General features: G+C 50.6%; 2 protein-coding genes across 2 annotated transcripts; both read left to right on the top strand.

Annotated features, from left to right (window-relative positions):
• The first annotated feature begins 4,568 nt into the window (after positions 1 to 4,568).
• LOC119716211 (olfactory receptor 14C36-like) lies at positions 4,569 to 5,483 on the top strand. Its single transcript, XM_072029696.1, has one exon. The coding sequence runs from the start codon at positions 4,569 to 4,571 to the stop codon at positions 5,481 to 5,483; it is 915 nt and encodes a 304-aa protein (XP_071885797.1).
• Positions 5,484 to 21,984: 16,501 nt separating this feature from the next.
• On the top strand, positions 21,985 to 23,061 carry LOC140000009 (olfactory receptor 14J1-like). The gene has a single exon (XM_072029695.1). It carries the CDS (start codon positions 22,129 to 22,131, stop codon positions 23,059 to 23,061), a length of 933 nt encoding a protein of 310 aa, XP_071885796.1. The 5' UTR covers positions 21,985 to 22,128.
• The last annotated feature ends 296 nt before the right edge of the window (positions 23,062 to 23,357 follow it).

The following is a 23,357-nucleotide window of genomic DNA, read 5'->3' as shown; positions in this document are numbered from 1 at the left end:
AAGTCCCTGCTAACTGGAACAAGGGAAATATCAGCCCTGTTTTAAAAAATGTAGAAAGGAGGACTCAGGGAACTACCAAATGGTGAGCCTCACCCCTGTGCCTGGCAAGATCATGGAAAAGGTCCTCCTGGAGTCAGTGTCAAGGCACATGCAAGACAAAGAGGTGATCTCAGGCAGCATGGCTTCACCAAAGATTAAATTGTGCCTGACAAGGGAAGACTGACTGATGTTATCTACTTGGACTTCTGTAAGACCTTTGACACAGTCCCACATGACATCCTGGTTTCCAGATTGGAGAGAGATGCATTTGATGGGTGAACCATTCAGTGCATAAGGGGTTGGATTGAAGGTCATACCCAGAGAGTGGTGCCTCCCTCACCTGGCCGTGGTCTCTGTGTTTGTCAGCACTGTCCTGTTTGCCTGCCTGAAGCCCCCCTCAATCTCTTCCCCATCCCTGGACTTGGTGGTGTCATTTCTGTACTTGGTGGTACCTCCAGCAGTGAACCCCCTCATCTACAGCATGAGGAACCAGGAGCTCAAGCATGCAGTGAGGAAACTTTTTCAATACATGCTTCTTAAGCATCAGTGATGTATTCCAAAGATATATACTTAATAATAAAATATTATCATTCATATTGTGATTCATATTATATATGATTTTTATGGCTACTAGTGTTATCATAACATAATCAATAATACTAGTCCTAACAGATATCAAAGTGTATTTCAGAAAATGATACAGCATTTTAAAAAATATTTTTCTCTGTTAATATTTGAACAATATTTTATTTTGGTTTTAATAATCGAATTCTTAACATTCTGAATATTACTTTTTGTGTTAGCTTTGACTATATAATCTAATGTACATACAGAACCAGGCTTCCTTGGTAGTTAAAGACAATAAAGAACTCAGCGGAAATTCACTGGTCTCAGTATCCTCCTCTTCCCTTCTCTTCTGGAGCTGGGGAAGCAGTCCCAGCATCCAGGAGGGGCTCAGGGCCAAGAGCCCAGCTGCCACAGGTAGGAGCAGTGTATTTGGATTTGACCTTGTGTATCTAGGTGACAGTCCTGTTGTCTCTACGGCAGGGCTGGCACAAAGCCCTTTCTGCATGCCTCCCGCACCTGGCCATGGTGTCCCTCTTTCTCAGCCTTGTCATGGTTGCCTACCTGAAGCCTCCCTCCATCTCCTCGCCATCCCTGGACCCCTGGTGGCAGTTGTGTACTCGGTGCTGCCTTCAGCAGTGAACACCCTGATCTGTAGCATGAGGAGCCAGGAGCTCAAGCATGCCTTGTGGAAATTGATAACTAGATGTGTTTTGGATGCAAGAAATTCCCTATCTGCTTCTGCACATGACTTGTAATGCCAATAAGTGGAGGAATACCCAATATACTTTTGTTTTGTTTTGTTTTGTTTTGTTTTGTTTGTGGCTGTGCATATTCTTATTACAGATATTAATTCAGCTAATATTGCCCATTAAAATGATATTGTTCTTCACCTTTCCATTTCAGTTTGTACCTTTCAAACATAGCTCATAGACACTGTGCATGTGGAGCCACGCTCTGTGTGAATGTAAACAAACCGAAGGAGCATGCACTGCCTTCTTTGTCTGATGTCCTTCCTCTGATACCTGGTCTGGCTCTGCAGGGGCAGTGCCCATGTGCAGGGCTGCAGAGGAAAAGAGTCCCATCCCAGCAGCACAGCCAGGGAGCACCAGTGCTTGGGGCATGCAGAGCTGCTCTCTTGCCAATGCTGCCCTGTCCTGCTGAGCCCTGCTGGTGGGGTCAGGCCCGGCTGTTCCTCTCACTTGGTGCCAGTGCTACTGTGGGGCTGTGCTGGGACTGCAGGCAGGGACAGGCAGTGGGCACGGCAGTGGCACAGCTGGCCTCCACTGCAGCACTTCCATCCTAAGGGGGGATCTCCTCCAAGGTGGACTGACCAGAGCTCAAGTGCTCAATCTGCTGTAAGCAGGCAGAGGAGACCTCTGCAGACCCAGGGCATGCAGCAGCCCCAGCAAAGGAGCCTGGCGAGTGATTCCTTGCAGCCCTGTGGCAATGGCAGTGACCCCATGAGCTGGGTGTGCCTCCCAGCCTGCCCAGCACAGCCCTGCAGAGTGCCCCCATGCCCTGGGCACCACAGCCCCCTCACTCTGCCGAGCAGCACCTCTGCTTGTCATGTCAGAGATATTGTCTTTTGCCTAAAGTCATCCTTCAGGGCTGAAGTGTGTCTAAATGGGAAGAAGCGGGAAAAACAACCCATTGGCACTGCCCCAGAGACTCTGTGCATCCTTGCAAGAGACTACTTCAGGAGAGGATAGATATTTGAAGGACCCAAAAGGGTATCTGTGGGGTTTTGGCATAGCTGCCTTGGAGATGGAGGACATTAAACTGTTGTCTACCTTGCCTTGGTCTCTCAAAGGACTTTTCTGTTGTGGGGTTGATGAGGGTTGAAGGACAGCTGGTGCCAATCACTACCACAACCGTACACCTGAGTCAGTATAGCAACAACCGAGTCCACTAACAGAGGAGTATCGTGGCCTGAATGAAGTCATGCAATGCTGAGTGCTGCCATGCCGGACACGGTAGAGCTTGCATGAAAACCGGAATCCAAGGCACCGAAATGTTTTGCCACAATTGATATCGCTAATGCATTTTTCTCCATCCGTTTGCCAGAAAAGTGAAGGCCGCAGTTTGCTTATAACCTGGAATCAACTGCCCCAGGGCTGGAAACACAGCCCTGAGGGACTATAGTCTGACCTAGACTGCACTGGAAGAGGAGGAAGCTCCTGAACACCTGCACTACATCAATGGCATCATCGTGTGGGGTGACAGAGCAGAGGAAGTATTTGAGAAAGGGAAGAAAATACTCCAAATTCCTCTGAAAGCTGATTTTGCACTAAAATAAATTAAGGCCAAGGGACGTGCACAACAGATCCTGATGCAGGCTGGCCAGGGTCAGGGGGACCAATGCTCAGGGACAGGTTGAGCATTGGTGAGGGGCTTCTCAACAATTGCATAGTGCATCACTTGTGCTGTACATATTCTTCTTCTTCTTATTATTATTATTATTACAAATTTATCTTCCTTTTCAGTCTTTTCAAATTTTAAATCATTGATTATTGTCTGGGCCCTTGTGCTTGGTGAAACACATCCAGTTTGTCTACACCTCAGTGTCACCTTCACATTGCCTTTGCCTCCTTGTCCTCACTGCCTCCAGGGTTCTGCTCTAACGAGCTCCAAGGGAGGCTGTGTCAGTGCTGGCCCTCAGGGGGACACTGCAGGAAACTTGCCTCTTACTTGGACTTCTGGAGAGATGTCTTCAGTTGTCTCTGAGTGCCTGAGGTTCGTGGGCTCATCAGCAAAGCCCCCTGAGGGGTGATTGCAATGCCTTGGGCTGGGCCTGTGCTGCTGAGCTGGGCCGGGCTAATGGGACAGAGAGAGCTCGTGGCAAGAGGGCCCTGGTGCAGAGAGCCAGCTGTGCCCGGGAGCAGCTCCTCTGCACAGCACAGCAGGGCTGTGGGCTCTGACCGCAGCTGGCACACAGAGAGGAGAGAAGGAGAGAGGGCTTGGAGGCAGTTGGCAGTGGGAGGATGCTGAGAGCTGCCTGGAGAAGAAATTTGCACAGCCCTTGACAAGGTAAGTGTCTGGCTGTGAGTCCATGCAGCTGCAGGTCCTGGAAGTGTCTCCTGCTGGGTCTTGTTTCTGGGAGGGCAGTGGGCAATGCAGTAGGCTTTGAGAGTCCTGCTGGTTTGCACTGTGAGGTGAGGACATCTGGCAGAAAGTCCATGGAGAGCCATAACCCAGCTTCACCTGGACAGCCAAATGCCAAGTGCTAAGCCTCCTCCAGACACTGAAGGGATGGAGCTGGGATGCTGGGACAGCCCAGCTTTCAAAAATTCAGCTGTCTGAGGTGCATCCTCCTGGTCTTCAGGCTGCTCTCCAGCAGGATGCAGCTCTCTCTTGGCATCCTTGTGTTCTCCAGGTGCCACAAGGAGAAGACACCTCTGCACTAAGACCATGTCCATGCTGCTGACTGGCTGTCTGTGGGCAGCTGGAGTGAGGCCTCTGCAGCCCTGGCAAAGAGGGAGAAGCTGAGGTCCTGCTCATGCACTTGCAGACAAGGTGAGGATTCTGTCCATCTGCAGTGGGACTGGGGCTTCTCTGCTTTAAGCTGTCTACATATTGGGAAACAGTAGAGTGTGCTTGTTGTACTCAGCATAAGAAAATCTGTCTTGCTCTATACTGGAGAAAGGTGTTCTTTGCAACAACACTGCGAAGTTCATGGATCTTATAAGTGGACTGAACTTCAGTTTCCCCCTTGTTCCTGCTTCCTGAATGCTTCACAGCAGGAAGGACTCCTCTGGAGCCACAGGAATCCCTGCTCCCAGTGCCAGCCTCAGAAAGAATCATCCGGGACTCATGCGGTAGAGCTGCAGAAAGATTCTCCTGCAAAGAGAGAGTCTTGGGATGAGAGTGCTCTAAGACTTTCAAAATATTTTCCTCAGAGAAGTCTCTTCTAACTTTATTCTGCCTTCTCTTTTTCAACAGACAACTGTGTTCAATGTCAGAAAATGCCCAATAGCAGCTCTGTGAGCGAGTTCCTCCTGCTGGTATTCGCAGACACGCGTAAGCTGCAGCTCCTGCACTTCGCGCTCTTCCTGGGCATCTACCTGGCTGCCCTCCTGGGCAACGGCCTCATCCTCACCGCCATAGCCTGCGACCACCGCCTCCACACCCCCATGTACTTCTTCCTCCTCAACCTCGCCCTCCTCGACCTGGGCTGCATCTCCACCACTCTGCCCAAAGCCATGGCCAATGCCCTCTGGGACACCAGGACCATCTCCTATCAAGGGTGTGCTGCACAAGTCCTCTTTTTTGTCTTCTTCTTTGGTTCAGAGTTTTCAATTCTCACTATCATGGCCTACGACCGCTACGTTGCCATCTGCAAGCCCCTGCACTACGGGAGCCTCCTGGGCAGCAGAGCTTGTGCCCAGATGGCAGCAGCTGCCTGGGGCAGTGGCTTTCTCCAAGCTGTCCTGCACACGGCCAACACCTTTTCCCTGCCGCTCTGCCACGGCAATGCTGTGGACCAGTTCTTCTGTGAGACACCCCAGATCATCAAGCTCTCCTGCTCAGATGCTTACGTCAGGGAATTTGAGCTACTTGTTTTCAGTTTTTCCTTAGTCTTTGGTTCTTTTATTTTCATTGTGGCATCCTATGTGCAGATCTTCAGGGCTGTGTTGAGGATGCCCTCTGAGCAGGGTCGGCACAAAGCCTTTTCCACGTGCCTCCCTCACCTGGCTGTGGTCTCCCTGTTTGTTAGCACTGTCATGGTTGCCTACTTGAAGCCCCCCTCCATCTCTTTGCCATCCCTTGACCTGGTGGTATCCGTTCTGTACTCAGTGGTGCCTCCAGCAGTGAACCCCGTCATCTACAGCATGAGGAACCAGGAGCTCAAGGATGCCTTGAGGAAACTGATGAACTAATATTAAAAAACAAACAAACAAACAAAAAAAAAACTTATTGTCTTCTGCATATGACTCATAATACATTGCAGGAACAAGGTTTTCTTTTTAATAATTTTTCATACTCTGGAGAGTGCCATCACAAGCTCAGAGGTGTGGGTAGTAAGCTCAGCAATGGCTGGCCAGGCCATTGCTCATTGCTTCTTGGGGGATAAGATTTCCCAGAAGAGCAGGGCCTGCTGTATGTGCATGGGAGACATTGAAAGAGAAACCCAATGCTGGTGCTGGCTGGCACATCATATGTGTGTGGAGAGATGAACACGAAGGAGCACAAAGGCCATCAGCTATTCCTAGAAGTCTCATGAAGGCCAGCTGGGCAGACAGTGTCACAAGGCCAAGTAACGTCCCCTGGGAAGCCACCTGAAGGCAGCTCTGGGATGTGCCTCCTTGAACCGAGGTCTCTGTGCCCATTCCTCATGTCCTGGGGTATCTCAGAGGAGGGCAGAGCAGGGCGAGGCTCCCCACAGCTGAGGTGTCTCCCAGCCTCTGGCAGTGACTGCAGGAGCTCTCTCTAAAGGCATGTGTGTATGAGGTCTGCTCAGATGTGGACACCTCACACAGCCCTGCCATTGCCCTGTGTGATTCCAGAAACAACCCCCAGTGTCCCTGTGAGATTCCTGGAACCCCTTTTGCATAGGTTCATTGCAGATGCCCCTCTCTGTTATGTCACACTACCCCGCCTTTCTGGACCGGGCTGTCAGGCATTTGGATCAGCAAGATTTCTGGGGACTTGAAAAATGTGGGCATCAAACGCATCTTCAGGAAGGGCAAGAAAAAGGATTGGCAGAACTGCAATTGTCACCTCTAACCCTGGGAATGTGATAGGGAAAGTCCTGCCACAGCCATCTTCAGGCAGTTGGAGGAACCAAAGGAACTGCTGAAACAGAAGGAGAGGGGAAAGAAGGGAACGAGGTAAACCTGCACTTTAGCAAGGCCTTTGCCATGGTTTCCTGGGGTTCCCTTTAGCCACACTGGTGATATTTGGACTGAAAAAGGGGATGATGTTTTCGGGGGCAAGGTGTCAGTGGTACAAAGTCCTCCTTTCAGCCAGTTACCAGCAGCATCCCTCAGTGATGGGCACTTGGGCCAACACTGTTGACACTCTTTGTTATCTCCCTTCATGATGGCATGGAGCGTATTTCTCAATCTCAGTCTTTTAAACATGCATTATTCTTTAATTCAATGACTCTCCCTCAGAGTGCTCTTCAAGGACAGAATAAATGGAGGAGGAAAAAAAAAAGGAAAAAAAGAAAGAAGCATTAGAATTGTTGGGAAATGTGTTTTGGTAAACGTGTGTTTATGTAAAATGTATTTTCCTAAATGTTTTCATAAAACTATTGTTCAAGAAAGCATAATTTGATTTATTGCACTTCTCCATGGTGTTGTCAATGGAAAACTGTGAAAATAAATAATGAACATTCATAGAAAAAAAAAAAAAGCTGGTGGTGCTGGCAAGGGAGATTATTTCAGCTATTACTTGGAATCCTTTTTTGCACAGCTTTGAACTGTTTCCTCAATCTATTTTCATGGCTGGTTTCAGTTTTCCAGTCAGAGGTGGACACTGCCTCCAAGATTTCCTTGGATAGCCGAGGGACCCAGGTGGGAAAAGTGACACAGGACCTAGGGGAGCCCTTCTGGAGCACAAGCTGGGGGGCACGAACTGGGGCTGGGCCCCTCAGGGGCTGTGCAGGGCTGCTACGCATGCTGTGCTGGGCCTGCCTACAGCATGCTGTGTCCTTCCATCCCACTAAGATGTCACTTCTGTCTCAGAAACTGACCGTCCCCATGCAGGGAGACAGGACCTTTTAGGTCTTGGCAATGTTTGAAAAGCTGCCCCAAACACAAGGACATTTTTTGCTTTTTTTTTTTTCTTCTGTTTAAATATGCTCTCACAGAGGTGCAAACAATGTCGCTTATTGGCCCAGTTCTGGACAGCAGTGGGGCCCTTACCTAACATGGGGCAGCTTCTGGATTCTTCTCACCAAAGCCACCTCTATGGCCCCCCACTACCAAAACCATACCACGTAAACCCACTCCATGCAGTCACACGGCATTCAAAGATGAATGTGAGGGGCCATGGATTTGATCTGCTTGTAGGCGACAAGGAGGAGATGAGAGGAAATGCTCTGATGACCTCAACTCTGCCTCAGGATCTCCTGCCCCAGCAGGAGGAATGTGACTGTGGCAGGGACTGTGAGGTCACTTCTGTCTCTGCAGTTGATAGGGCAACAGCAGCAACATGTCACAGAAAGGGCCTACGAGGTCACTTCTGAGTGACTTTGGCTATCCTCCGGTCTTCAGGCACCTCACCCATTCTCCAGGACCTTTCAAAGATGATAGAGAGCGGTTCGGCGATCACATCTGCCAGCTCCCTTAGCACACGCAGATGCATCCCATCGGGACTCAGGGATTTGTGTGTGTTGAGCCCACACAGACGCTCCCGAACCACTCCCACGTCCACCAGGGGGGAGCCCTCCATTTCCCAGACCCTTTGTCCTATTGCCAGGGGTGAGGAGTCCCGGGGGAGTGTCCTTGAAGCAAAGACTGACGCAAAGAAAGCATTCAGTATGCCTTCTCAACGTCTCCCTTGACCAGGAAACCCCTCCTCATTCAGCAAGGGACCCACATTATCCCTAGTCTTCCTCTTGCCGTTTACATACTTGAAGAAACCCTTCTTATTATCCTTTATCTCTTTTGCAAGCCTCATCTCTAGGTGGGCTTTAGCCTTCCTTGTCGCTTCCCTGAAGGCCCTGACAACACATCTATACTCCTCCCAAGAGGACAGGCCCTTTTTCCACATTTCACAGACCATCCTCTTCCATTTGATCTTATTGATGAGCTCCTTGCTCATCCACACAGGTTTCCTGCCCCCCTTCCCCGATTTCCTATTCCTTGGGATGCACCGATCCTGAGCATGGAAGAAGTGCTGCTTAAATGTAGCCCAGCTCTCACAAGCACCCTTGCTTTCTAGCAGCCTATCCCATGAGATACTCCCAAGCAGGTCCCGGAAGAGGTCAAAGTTGGCTCTTCGACAGTCCAAGGTTGCAATCCTGCTTTCAGCCTTACTTTCTTTGCCTAGTTGCATGTGGAACTCCACCATCTCATGGTCGCTGCATCCCAAGCTGCCCCCAACCTTCACATCTCTAACAAGGCCATCCCTGTTGGAAAGAACGAGGTCCAGGAGCACCCCCCACCTCGTCGGCTCCTCCACCACCTGCGTCAGAAAATTGTCCTCAACGCATTGTAGGAACCATTTGGATTGCTCGTGCCTGGCTGAGTTGCTTACCCAGCAGATGTCTGGGTAGTTGAAGTCCCCCATGAGGACTAGCGCTCGTGATCGTGAGGCTACTAGCAGCTGCTCATAGAAGGCCTCATCGACTTCCTCCTCCTGATCTGGAGACCTGTAGTAGACCCCCACCACCGTCTCTCCCATACCAGCCCACCCCTTAATTCTAACACACAAGCTCTCCGCTTGTCCTTCACCCTCCCCCAGCTGGAGCTGGGTACACTCTAATTGCTCCCTCACATAAAAGGCAACCCCACCTCCTCACTTCCCCAGCCCATCTTTTCTAAAGAGGACACAGTCCTCCATGACTGCATTCTAGTCATGCGAGCTGTCCCACCATGTCTCAGTGCTTGCAACGAGATTGTGGCCCCACGACCAAACACAGATCTCGAGCTCATCCTGTTTGTTTCCCATGCTCCGTGCATTGATGTACAGGCACTTTAGGGAAGCAGCAGGTGCAGTTACCCCTGGGGGGATGCAAGAAGAAGATACTGGACGGGGGATTGGGAACTCTACCTTCCCTGAGGAGCCCTCAGAGCTCAGAAGTTTTTCCCTGTCTTCAACAGTGACAGCAGTGACAACTTCCCCCAGCCCTTCTCTGTCACCTTTAGCTCCCCTCCCTTCCCCCATCAAACCTAGTTTAAAACCCTGGTAATCAGCCCAGAGAGCTTGCTCCCCAAAACAGTTGGGCGCCAATTGCTCAGTCGGTGTCTGTCCGTAGCCCACATACCCAGCCTCTCAAAGGACGGCCCAAGATCAAAATACCCAAATCCCTGGTCCAGACACTTCCCCCTCAGCCAGTCATTTACCTGTCCTGTTCTGCTCCTTCTATCTGCATCGCAGTCACCCAGCGGGAGGACAGAGGAGAACACAATGTGCACCGCTGATCCCCTCAACAACCTCCCCAGGGATGCAAAGTCCTTTTTAATATTCTTCATTGTTCTAATAGTGGCACACATGGGGAGGTCCTGGCATGCATCAGAGAGCAGCAAGGAGGGCTCTGGAGAGGGCCAGGGTGAGGTGGGTGGCAGAGCCCCATGCAGGGGCTGGCTGAGGGTCCCTTCTGCTGCAGCCACCGCATGCAGCATGGTAGGAGGAGGGCAGGCAGGGCTCATGGCCGCCTTGCTGCGGATGAGCCCTGAGCTGGGGAACAAAGTGTTTCCTGCTCTGCAGGCCCAGCAGATCCTGCTTCGACTCACACCCCGTGGCTTTGCCCTCTCCCTGGGCACCACAGAGCAGAGCCTGGTCCTGGGCTCTTCCTGACATCCCTGCAGCTCCTGGAAGGCTGCAGTGAGGTGCCCCTCAGCCTTCCCTCCTATGCTGCCAGGGCACATGGCTGTCTTATTGCCAGCTCACTGCCCACCACCAACATCCAACAGGGCTGCTTCCCAGTCTGGGCCTTACCCAGGGTTAGTCCTCTGTAGGGGCAGAAAATGGCCCTTGTCCTGGTGGTTTTTCATGGCCTTCCTGTCAATACATACTCTCCTCATCCTTGATCTCTTTTACTGAATACAGAGGCATAGGAGAACTTTTTGGTACAGACTACTGCAGAAAAAACATCAAGTCCCTCAGCCACGTCTCTGCTTTTCCTCCACATTGCAGCTAGGCTCTTCATTCCACCACCTCTGCTGTACCTGAGGAGAAATTCTGAGAAAAAAGAGTCACAGAAAATGACTACCTTCTAGTTACTTTATATGGTTACTTTATATGGTTAATTACAAAGAGCTTACCAGCACCTGTTAATGAGGACTTTTCTTTAAAAAAAAAAAAAAAAGTAGAAGTGAGTTGAAGAAAAATATTTTAACTGGAATAGTATTCCAAAGAATGAAAATCAGTTTTGAAATACATGAATACATGCACATAGGACAGCACATTGAAAACAAAACTACCAAAGGCTAAAGAAACATTACACACAAGTGCCCCAGCTTCCCTGAGGTAGACATCTGAGCAGGAGAGTCTGAGTTGAGCTTTGAGGAGAGCCTGAGAAGAGCTTTGACTCAAAACAGAGCACTTTGACTGAAACACAGCACATCTTTACACCTGCTGAGGGTGCACTCTATTCCATCATCCAGGTCACTGACAAATAAGTTGCACAGGACTGGACTCAGGGTAGATCCCTGGGGACACTGCTGGCTACAGGCCTCCAACTAGACTTAGCTCCACTAAGTACAACCCTCTGAACTCTGACATCTAGCCAGCTCACAATCCACCTCACTGACCACTCGTCCATCCCACACTTCCTGAGCTTATCTGTGAGGATGTTATGGGACACAGTGCTGAAAGCCTTGCTGAAGTCCAAGTAGACAACATCCTCTGATCTCCCCTCACCCCACTCAGGGAGCCTTGCCTTGAGACCACGGGTCAGTGTCTGTACTGCCCACAGGTGCCTGCAGTCTTGTATCCTCAAGAACCATCTTCTGTATGTAACATTTTTAGCTTTTTTTTTTTTTTTTTTTTTCCTCGCAGTGTGGGGCCAGCATTGGTTGACCTGGTACCTGGCAGTGAAAGGCAGTGTCTCACACTGTTGTGGTTTAACCCAGCCGGCAGCTAAACACCACACAGCCTTTCAGTCACCCTCCTCGCTCCCTCTCTGGGATGGGGGAGAGAAACAGGAAAATTAAGCCTGTGGGTTGAGATAGAAACAGTTATTAGGACAGAAAAAAAAAATGGTAATAGTACTACTAATAATAATGTGTACGAAACAAGTGATGCGCAATGCAATTGCTCACCACCCGCTGACCAATGCCCAGCCTATCCCCGAGCGGCCACCCCTCCAACCCTGGATAAACACCCCTATCTATTGTTTAGCATGATGTCAGATGGTATGGAATACCCCTTTGGGCAATTTGGATCAGCTGTCCTGGGTCTGTCCCCTCCCAGCTCCTGTTGCACCCCCAGCCTGCCCACTGGCACGACAGAGCGAGAAGCTGAAAAGTCCTTGGCTTGGTGTAAGCACTGCTCTGCAACAATTAAAACATCGGTGTGTTATCAACATTATTCTAATCTTAAATCCCAAACACACCACCCTACCAGTTGCTAGGAGGAAAATTAACTCTATCCTAGCTGAAACCAGGACAAGTGAGCAGCTCCTTGGGTGTATTCCTGACACCAGCTTTGCAAGAAGCAGAGATGTGGCAGAGATGCCACTGCAGAGACAACTTTCACCAAGGTACACGAGACCTAAGGGCTTAGTGAAGTACAAGAGCTCAGGAGAACAACATAGAAGCCAAAAGAGAGCAACAGTGAAAAGGCCACATCCTGCTGCTGGCCATGGCTCTAGGGAAGCAGCAGCCCCGAACCGAAGGCAGCAAAGAGGCAGAGCCCAGCGGGCAGTGAGGGGCAGTCTCAAGGTCCACTGGGGCTGCTCCTCTGTGTGGGAGCAGCTCCAGAGGAGATGGGAAGAGATAGCATCTGAGACCAATGAAGTTCTCGTGGATTCTTTATTCTCCTTTTCCACACAGGAAGCCAAGTTCTGCAGGTACATAAGATGATTGGGTGAAAGTAAATAAAAAAAAATAGGATGCCATGAATATAATTCAATCAAAATCACAATTTTAAGAGATAATATTAATAATAATAAAAGAATTGCAAGCTATTTTACTAAGAGATTGTTCAGATAACCTGTGTGTCCATTTAAAATTATAGGCACACTACTGATGCCAAAGAAGCATGTATCCAATGAGTTTCCACAAGGCGTGCTTGAGCTCCTGGTTCCTCATGCTGTAGATGAGGGGGTTCAGTGCTGGAGGCACCACCGAGTACAGAAATGACACCACCAAGTCCAGGGATGGGGAAGAGATGGAGGGGGGCTTCAGGTAGGCAACCAAGGCAGTGCTGAGAGACAGAGAGACCACAGCTAGGTGAGGGAGGCATGTGGAAAAGGCTTTGTGCCGGCCCTGCTCAGAGGGCATCCTCAGCACTGCCCTGAAGATCTGCACATACGAGAAAACAATGAAAACAAAACAACCAAACCCCAAAGAAAAACTAAACACAAGTGCCCCAACTTCCCTCAGGTAGGCATCTGAGCAGGAGAACTTGAGGATGTGGGGGACTTCACAGAAGAACTGGTCCACAGCATTGCCTTGGCAGAGGGGCAGGGAAAATGTGTTGGCCGTGTGCAGGACAGCATTGAGAAAACCACTGCCCCAGGCAGCTGCTGCCATCTGGGCACAAGCTCTGCTGCCCACGAGGCTCCCGTAGTGCAGGGGCTTGCAGATGGCAACGTAGCGGTCATAGGCCATGATGGTGAGAAGGGAATACTCTGCTCCAATGAAGAATACGAAAAAGAGGACTTGTGCAACACACCCTTGATAGGAGATGGCCCTGGTGTCCCAGAGGGCATTGGCCATGGCTTTGGGCAGAGTGGTGGAGATGCAGCCCAGGTCGAGGAGGGCGAGGTTGAGGAGGAAGAAGTACATGGGGGTGTGGAGGCGGTGGTCGCAGGCTATGGCGGTGAGGATGAGGCCGTTGCCCAGGAGGGCAGCCAGGTAGATGCCCAGGAAGAGCGCGAAGTGCAGGAGCTGCAGCTCGCGCGTGTCTGCGAATGCCAGCAGGAGGAACTCACTCACAGAGCTGACGTTGGACATTTGCTGGTTCTGGACATGGACACTGCCAAATGAGAAAAAAAAAATAAATAGAGAGTGTTACAAGTAATGTCTCTGAGCAAAATTGAGAAAATTCCCAATTAAAGCCTTACATTCCCTGTTTCCAAGAAGACCTTTGCCTATATCCCTGTCTGGATCCCTGCTGTGTGCTTGCTGAGTGTCCTGTACACTGCAGCCTCCTCTGCCCAGCAGCTCCCAGTGAGCCTGCTCTGCTCCATTTGAGGTTCCAAGAGGGAAGGTTCCTGGGCAGTGGCTCCCTCTGCTGAGTGAGGGGTGTTTAGCTGTGTGCCTCTGTGTGCATCTTCCCTGTTCAATACCCAGGAGACAAAACCAGCAGATGGATCGTGCACGTCTGGCCGGAGAGAACAGGGATCATCTCCTGCTTCACCCTTCGTGCACAGCACTCCCCGTCAGAATCAGGCACGACCAGCTGCCACGCTGGGCAAGGGAGAGAAGCAGGCATGGGCAGGCAAGGCGGACCCAAGCCAGTGCAGAGGCTGCGGTGTCGGTGAGGTAGCGCCTGTCCTCACAGCCCTGTGCCATCTGCCCTGCACAGACAGCAGAGGGACAAGAGTTCTGGAGTGGAAGAAGCGTTTGGAATATGCTCCTGGTCATATGGTAGGAATTTGGGGGTAAGACCTGTGTGGAGCCAGGAGCTGGACTCGATGATCCTTGTGGGTCCCTTCCAACTCGGGATATTCTATGATTTTGTGATTCTGTGACTTCTTCCATGGAGGAAGGTGGAGGGGGCCTGCAGCAAATGTGACTAACTACACAGAGATTTAGGGTTCAGACACCCCATATTCTCAGCCCCCCATATTATACAAGCCGTGACAGAAGCTCTGAGGGGAAGAGAGGAGACCAGGGGCTGCTGGAAGGAAGGTGCCTGCACTGCAGGGGATGGCAGGGAGGGAGCAGCTCCCTCTCACTGCCTGCCCATGTCCCTGCTGCCTGCAGTTGTCCCTGCCAGCAGCTCTTTCTCTGTCCCCACGGCTCCTCCCATCAATGCTCACAGACCCCATTCCACCCGCTGTGTGCCAAGCTCAGCCCTGCAGACAGCTGCCGGGGATGAGGACAGCTCTGGGGAGATCTCCCTGTCTGCAGGTCCTTAATGAATATCTCAGCAAAGCCCTGGTGCAGTGTGTAAGCAGAGAGACCTGAAGGGATACTCTCGGGTTCATCACTAACCTGTTTATGTCTTATTGAAATGCAACAGGAAGCTCCATCGCCTGGGCAAACCCAGCCACTCTGTTAATGCAGAGTCTGCCCCGCAATCATAGCAGGATGAGGCAGGCAGAGAGTGCAAAGTGCCTTCTCTTTGCAGGCAGACCCTGACCTGCTCATCTTCTGTCCAAGGCTGCCCTGCAGCATCTTCTCCTCCACACTGCACAAGCCACGAGAGGCATCCTGGCAGCTCCTGGCCAGGCAGAGACATTCCGCATACAGAAGCCCCTCCCAGGAGCCTGTCCTGCACTGTCGTGCAGCCAGAGACTTACCGTGGGCAGAGCTGTGAAGGTTTCTCCTGCTCTGAACTCTCCTTTGCCCACAGCCTCCAGGCTGCCTGGAATCCCTTTCTGCCCGGGTGCCTGCGGTCAGAGCCCCCAGCCCTGCTGCGCTGTGCACAGGAGCTGCTCCTGGGCACAGCTGGCTCTCTGCACCAGGGCCCTCTTGCCACGAGCTCTCTCTGTCCCACGAGCTCGGCCCAGCTCAGCAGCACAGCACCAGCCCAAGGCACTGCAATCACCCCTCTGGGGGCTTTGCTGATGAGCCCACAAACCCCAGGCAAGTTTCCTGCAGTGTCCCCCTGAGGGCCAGCACTGACACAGCCTCCCTTGGAGCTTGTTAGAGCAGAACCCTGGAGGCAGTGAGGACAAGGAGACAAAGGCAATATGAAGGTGACACTGATGTGTAGGAAAAATGGATGTGTTTCACCAAGTACAAGGGCCAGACCTTGACCCATGTCCCCTGGAAGGGAGATCCTTTCCATTCAGACACTGCTCAGGGCTCTTTGTGGGGCAGTAGGAGATGGGAATGTGCATTGCCAAGTGCAGGAAAATGGTGCAACCCCTGCCTGGTTCATGGGAGGGGATGAGGAGGCAATGAGGCCCTGGTGCTTTAACAGTCAGCTGTCTCGTCATACGCCTCAGTAGCAGAGAAAACAGCCATAACTATGGACACAAAGACCTGGTCCTGTTGGGACTTTAAGCCTTGCCACAGCCCTCTATCCTGTCTAAACATGGCTTTCCTAGGGACTCTGAGACCTCCACATCTTTCCTTTTTGGCTGCAGACCCTTATCTCTGTGGTGTCACAGCAGATCTGAGATGAGCGTGATAACTCAGATCTTCTTGGTGGCCATGCTCCTTGTAAGGCAGCTCTGTAGGAAGCTGGCCTGGTTCCTCGTGAGCAGGCACCACTGCTCGTATGGCATCCCTCGTGGTGCCCAGGGCCTCCTCCTCCTGGCCACTACTCACTCAGCAGAGTCCCAGTCTGCCCTGATGGGTGGGGTTTCTCTCCCTCTGGTACAGGACTGGGCTCTTCTCCATGTGAAAGTCAAAAGTTTTCTGAAGTCAAAATCCTGCAGTTTCTCAAGGTTGCCCCACAGTGATGCTCCATTCTATCAGCTGTTAATGCCAGCAGGCAGACAGTTCAACCTTCGTGTAATTGTGCTATCTCTGACCAGACAGCAGCAGCAGCAAGAGTTGCATGGAAATTTGGATAATTCAGGAGTAACCAGCTAAATGGCATTGTAGCACAGTCACAGAAGCGCAGGGGATGGAAGGCTGTCAGGTTCCACATTTGCTGTGCTTTCTTCTCATGCATGCTGTCAGTTTGTCTGGAGCTATGTCCTGAATGTTATGGGGCTGTGCATGTCAAAACTGGACGGGCCAAAGCCCAGCTGGAGCTCAATCCATCTATTACCGTCAAAGACAATTAAAAAAATAAAATAAAATAAGATAAAAATAATAGAAATAGCTTAAATGAAGGAGGATTAGGGAGAATCATAATCCTTTATTGGATTTTGGGGGGAAAACCCAGTGACAAGGGATGAGGTAAAGGCTGAGACATTTAATGCCTTCTTTGCCTCTGTTACTATCAGCAAGACCAGTTGTTCCCCTAGACATTTCTTCCTCCTCATGGCCAGTACCAAACTTCCAATGCAAACTTTGTGGCAGTTTTTTCTTCTGCTGTTTCCTACTACCAAAGGAAGCTCCATCAGGGTGGAAACCACTCCTGAAGTAGACATCCCAACCCAGCAGGCTCCTTGCGGCCTCGCAGCCAACCAGACACAAGTCACCTCAGCAGCACCTTCCACGCCAGGGGCCTGCTGCTGGCCTTGAAGCTTCTTGGCTAGACACAGCCAAGCCTTGTGCCTGCTGCTGCCCAGTCACGGACTCAAGCAGAAGGGACAGGACAACCCATCTGGGGGCCTTCTTTCTGCCTGGGTCCTCCTGGCTCTGGAGGCAGAGGGGATCCCCCAGTCAGCATGCCAAGCAGGTGCCTTCTGCTGGCCTAGCAGGGCCACTGCCAGATGTCAGCCCAAAAGTGCAGATCCCAGGGAGAAGCCAAGGCTGACCTGCCACCTACTTCGGACACAAGTGACCTCCCAGTCCCTTTCCATGACACGTTCCTGCTGCTGCCCTATCAAGTGCAGAGACAGAAGTGACCTCACAGTCCCTGCCACAGTCACATTCCTCCTGCTGGGGCAGGAGATCCTGAGGCAGAGCTGAGCTTTCTATAGCTCCCTCGGTATCTCTTTTTGCTTTCTGGGTTAGAGATTAAGCAAAGTTTTAGTGGGATTGTTTGGTGTTCTGCTTATGCTGTCACATCTGTGGTTGAGGTATGGACAAGCTCCGTGGTTTACGGGTGTTTTACGTCTGCCAAGGAGTTTAGGGTTAAATAGAGCATTTTAATGTTAGTGTTAGGTGAAGGCATTACGGTTATCAAGAGAGAAAATTGATTCCTTTCAGAGTGTTGTAGTAGCATTTAGGTTTAGGGATTAAAATCACTGTTCCCAGTAAGGTGAAGGACATACATTACTGTTTTAAGTCAGTCTTACTACAGCATTGGCATTGCATGAATGCTCTTACCTCTATGAAATCATTAATTTGTGCTGGCCATGCTCCTCTTACCACCCCATAATCTCACATGTCTCTTGTCCAGGCTGCTTCTGACCTCCCCATATCTTACTGGGATCAGCTTTCTGATGACATTTACCACCTCCATTTAGTGGGGACTATTAGTGTTAGGTCAGAGGTTGGACTCGATGATCTTGAGGTCTCTTCCAACCTAGAAATTCTGTGATTCTGTGATTCTGTGATCTCAGTGTATCTGTCTCACCTCTGTTGGGTCCTCCATTCCTGAGAATGAAGTGGCATTGTAGTCAGGAGGGAAAAGGACACAAAGATCTTTAGGCGCATCCTGCGCAATGTGCCCATCAGCTCTGCACCTCCACAAAATCATGCTTCCAACCTACAAGTTTTGTTTCCCAAATGGCTTCTATGGATGCAGGGCTACTTTTCTCAGGCTCTCTCACAAGTTTCAGTTTCAGATGTGGAAGGATAGGATAAGGAAAGCTAAGGCACGGATGGAACTGAGCTTAGCAGGGGATGAAAATAATAACAGGACGAGATTCGGTAGATACATCGCTCAGAAAAGAAAGGCCAAGGAGAGTGTACCCTCTTCTGATGGATGAGAAGGGTGAACTGGTAATAACAGACATGGAGAAGGCAGAGGGACTCAACAACATCTTTGCCTCAGTCTTCCCTGCCAGTCAGGCTTCCCAAGACTTTCATTCCCTGAAGCCATAGATGGAGGCTGGGGGGCAAAGTCCCACCCACTCCAAGTGAAGAGGAGGATTGAGACCACCTGATGGAATTCAACAAGTACAAGTCTATTGGGCCTGATGACTTGCATTCCAGGGTCCTGAGGGAACTGGCTGATGTAGTTTCCAAGCCTCTCTCCATCATATTTGAAGAGTCCTGGCAGTCAGGTGAAGTCTCTGCTGACTGGAAAAAGGAAACATCACTTCCATTTTTAAAAAGGGTAGAAATGAGAACCCATAGAACTACCGAATGGTGAGCCTCACCTCTGTGCCTGAAAAGATCATGGAAAAGATCCTCCTGGAATCGATGTCAAGGCACATGCAAGACAAAGAGGTGATCTCAGACAGACAGCATGGCTTCACCGAAGAGGAAATCATGCCTAACCAATGTGATGGCTTTCTACAGTGGAGTGATCACATCAGACAACAAGAGAAGACCAGCCTATATCATCTACTTGGACTTCTGTAAGACCACTGACACTGTCCCACATGACATCCTTGTCTCCAAACTAGAGAGATACGCATTTGATGGGTGAACCATTCATTGGATAAGGAGTTGGCCTGAAGGTCACACCCAGAGCGTGGTGCTCAATGGAGCTGGGGCTGTTCAGCCTGGAGAAAAGAAGGCTCAGGGGTGAACTCTTTGTGGCTTTTCAATATTAAAAGGGGCTTATAAAAAGATGGAGAGTGACTCTTTCCTCACTCAGATAATGACAGGACAAGGGGGAATGGTTTTAAGCTAAAAGAGGGAAGATTTAGCTTAGAGCTGAGGAGAAAATTTCTTCAATTAGTGGGTAGTGAGATACTGGAACAGGTTGCTGAGAGATCTCAGAGGTGCCCCATCCCTGGAGCTGAACAAGTGCAGGTTATGTGAGGTCCTGGACAACCTGATCTCATAGGAGGCATCCCTGCTAATGACATCCCTGTTAATGGCCGGGAGATTCAAACTAGGTGACCTTTAAGGTCCCTTCCAACAGGAGCCATTCTCTGATTCTATGGTCTCACAAACTATACTTCAACCATGACTCCCATGCCATCAGCCTTCCTGTGGTCTCTCACCTGACCAGAACAGAAGGTGCCTCACCATCTTCTTCAATGCCTTGAGCATGCTTCTGCTCTTTATGGTCCATATTTGTGCCACATTCCTGCTGCTGGTCTGTTAGCTCCAGAGACAGAAGTGACCTCCCAGCCTCCGTCAGAGCCAAGTGCCTCCTGCAGGCCCAGCAGATCCAGAGGCACACCTGACCTCATCCCAGCATTCCCAGCTAGCTTCTCCTTGTGGCCTCTGATCTGATCAGATACCTGTCACCTCACATGCCTCTTCCAATGCCATGGGACTGCTGCAGGACGTCACAGTCCCTGCCATGCCCCAAGGGGACAAGCAGCTGAAGTTAGGGGTAGGAGTGGGGTTGAAGCTGAGATGTGCTGTGTGCATGGTGGGGGGCTTTGGGGGTTAGATGATCAGATTAATGTTTAGGAATTAGAGGTCACCATCCAGGGTTAAGGGAATAGCAAAGGCTCTGAGTGAGGGATTAGTGTTCTGCTCAAGATGCCTGCTCAGGTTCTGGGATAAGGACAAGTTTTGAGGCTTTTCGTTTAAGTTTGGTTAGAGAGCTAGCTTTAAGGCTAGCTCATTCCTCCACAATAGGAGTTAAGGGAGGGAATCATTTGTACTCATGTTTGACAATCAAACTATAATAGCATAAAATCAGTCTCTCCCAAATTCATCAAGGAGAAGACAGTGATGAATTCAGTCTGCCTCAATCAGCACACCCCAGCAGAGACCCTGCTGCCTTGGGGAGCTGTCAGCCCTGAGGCCTTGGGGACACCTCCAGGGAGCCCAAGGGCACAGAGCAAGCGATGCCATGGTCGGGTGCTGTGCTGCTGAGCTGGGCCGGGCTCCTGGGCCCAAGGGGAGCTCCTGGTAAGCGCTGCAGAGAGACAGCTGTGCCCAGGAGCAGCTCCTCTGCACAGCGCAGCAGGGCTGGGGGCTCTGACCGCAGCTGGCACACAGAGAGGAGACAAGGAGAGAGGGCTTGGAGGCACTGAGGAGCGCAACAACAGAGGGCAGCGTGTGGCAGGACACATCTGCAGGCTCTTGGCACCGTGAGGCTCTGGCAGCAGGGCCATGCAGGTGGGGTTGCCAGAGGGGTCTTCTACAGCTGGCACATCACATGGCTGATGGCATCTGTCAGGGTGGGTCTCTCTGTTTCTCCAGGTAGGAGTAGAAGATATTTTAAAGAATGGTATATATGATTGGATTTTTCAAAAGGAAGACCAAGGCAGGGGCTACCTGAAAGACAAGACTTTTACTGTAGCTTGTGCTTGCAGATACCTGTGGTAGAGTGGATGCCAGTTTCATGGTAATAGGTGGTCAGGTTTGTACTGCAGACTGAGACTGCTAGAGTATTGCAGTGAGGGATCGATATTTCATCAATGAACTTCATGAAGTCCCTTCCCACACCTCAGCCCACAGACAGCACCAACATCATCATTGTGGTCCTCTCAGGTTTTATCCTAGCTGATCTTTAGAAGCTGCAAACCCTCCAATGCCCAGTGCTCTGTCTTTGGGGGGTCTCTGACAGTTTGAGATGATCACAGATCATTTGCAATGATAAGGAGCTGCCTCGTCTGCAGGCAGAGCTGCAGCACAGGAGGGTCTGCTGAGTGTCCGTCTGTCCCTCCCTGGCCTTGCCTCCCCTGGCAGCGGCACGTTGGCATTCCTCCTGGCTTCTCCAGCTGGCCGTGCTGCTTCTGGTCTTGTTCCCAGGCTGGCTGGGGGTGGGGGTTTCACATGCCCATGGCATGAGCCCTCGGTGTGCTTGAGTGGAGGGACAGGGTGAGGGGTGTGGAGATGGGCACTTTGAGCCTGGATTCCTCTGCTCTCAGCAGTGTTCAGGTTCCTTTCAGATGAACAACTGAGTCCAACTTTCCTGCAGCTCTCACAGGGCGGCTGAGACCAGCACTGATGGACAGATTGTCTGTCCTCACTAAAGGACGCTCTGCACTGTAGGGACAGTCCCTTTTTCTCTGAGCAGACACAAAGTTTCCCTTCAAGTGCAGGGGGAATGCCCAGAATTTCTGTTTTAGAAAAACTCAGAAGTGTCCAGGTTCTATAGGCACTGGAACAGGCACCACAGGGAAGTGGTCACAGCACTGGGGCTGTCAGAATTCAAACATTTGGGCAACCCCCTCATGCATATGGACTGATTTTTGGGTGGTCATGTACAGATTCAGGGGTGGGATCTGATGATCCTTGTGCAACCCTTCCAAGTCAGGATGTTCTATGATTCTATGACTCCAAGAACATAGGAGGAGAATTGTCCTGTAGCTCAAAGACCGGCCAACACAGGGCAGCTGAGACCAGAACTGATGGACTGACTGCCTCTCCTCTCTGAAGGGCACTCTGCTCTAAAATGCAGTATCTGTGACTCTGAAGATCTACAAGGTTTCACTTGGAGTGCAGCTGAATGCCCAGGATTTATGCCTTAGGACTCCTCAGATGTGGTGGAGCAGCTGAACAAAGAGTACAAATCAAACAAACAAATAAACAAAGACATAAATCTCCATGTGTCTGCTCTGTGATGAACTTTGAGCAAAACTGGGGAAATCTGATATGAACTGAAGTGAATCTGAGACTGCCCCATGTTCCTACCATGTTGTTACCTTGAGCTGTAGTGCAGGACTGATTCTTCCATTGCCCACAGAAGAACACTCTTCTCTCAGAGAGACTCAGTATCAGCGGGAAGTCATTAAAGGGAACTTCAAAATAACTGCCTGCAAGTGGAAAATCTGTTTGACGGTTTTAAACAATTGAATTTTCCTCTGATATGTCTGCTGTACATTATTACTATTCTTTCTCTTTGTGCAGGACCACTTCACAGAAATAACAGATGCCCAACATCAGCTCTGTGAGTGAGTTCCTCCTGCTGGCATTCGCAGACACACGCGAGCTGCAGCTCCTGCACTTCGCGCTCTTCCTGGGCATCTACCTGGCTGCCCTCCTGGGCAACGGCCTCATCCTCAGCGCCGTAGCCTGCGACCACCGCCTCCACACCCCCATGTACTTCTTCCTCCTCAACCTCGCCCTCCTTGACCTGGGCTGCATCTCCACCACTGTGCCGAAAGCCATGGCCAATTTCCTCTGGAATACCAGGGCCATCTCCTATCAAGGCTGTGCTACACAGGTCTTTTTCTTTCTGTTCTTTATATCAGCAGAATATTTTATTCTCACTGCCATGGCCTACGACCGCTATGTTGCCATCTGCAAGCCCCTGCACTACGGGAGCCTCCTGGGCAGCAGAGCTTGTGCCCAGATGGCAGCGGCTGCCTGGGGCAGTGGCTTTCTTGATGTTCTTCTGCAGACTACTAATACATTTTCCCTGCCCCTCTGCCACGGCAATGCTGTGGACCAGTTCTTCTGTGAGATCCCCCACATCCTCAAGCTCTCTTGTTCAGGTTCAGACTACCTAAAGGAAGTTGGACTTCTGGTGGTTAGTGCATGTTTAGCATTAGTTTGTTTTGTTTTCATTGTGCTTTCCTATGTGCAGATCCTCAGGGCAGTGCTGAGGATGCCTTCTGAGCAGGGCCGGCACAAAGCCTTTTCCACGTGCCTCCCTCACCTGGCCATGGTCTCCCTCTTTGTCAGCACTGCCATACTTGCCTACTTGAAGCCCCCCTCAATCTCCTCTTCTTACTTGGACCTGATGGTTTCATTTCTGTACTCAGTGGTGCCTCCAGCAGTGAACCCGCTCATCTATAGCATGAGGAACCAGGAGCTGAAAGCCACACTGAAGAAACTGATTCTAGTGGTAATATTTACTTAGCAATAATTTGGCTATCTCACTTTTCTAGTTTACCTCAAGTTAATATCAGGCAATATATGACCTCTAGGTATAGCATTTGTCTTTGTTTCAGCTCGGATAGTGTTAATTTTCCTCCTAGTAGCTGGTAGGGTGTTATGTTTTGGCTTAGGATGAGAAGAGTGCTGATGACATGCTGATGTTTTACTTGTTGCAGAGCAGTGCTTACAGCTAATTAGAGCTAATGGTTGTGTGGTATTTAGCTGCCGGCCGGGTTAAACCACAACGATCCTTTTTAGCAACCAACTTGGGGCACGAAG

This window comes from Anas platyrhynchos, chromosome 31 (genome assembly GCF_047663525.1).
Source record: "Anas platyrhynchos isolate ZD024472 breed Pekin duck chromosome 31, IASCAAS_PekinDuck_T2T, whole genome shotgun sequence".
NCBI classification, from domain to species: Eukaryota; Metazoa; Chordata; class Aves; order Anseriformes; family Anatidae; genus Anas; species Anas platyrhynchos.
Note: the sequence above shows the minus strand (reverse complement) of the source record. Positions and strands in the feature narration are given on the sequence as shown.

Bases quoted from the DNA above. Each gene is read 5' to 3' on its own strand.
- LOC119716211 (XM_072029696.1), top strand. From the start codon at position 4,569: ATGCCCAATAGCAGCTCTGTGAGCGAGTTCCTCCTGCTGGTATTCGCA.
- LOC140000009 (XM_072029695.1), top strand. From the start codon at position 22,129: ATGCCCAACATCAGCTCTGTGAGTGAGTTCCTCCTGCTGGCATTCGCA.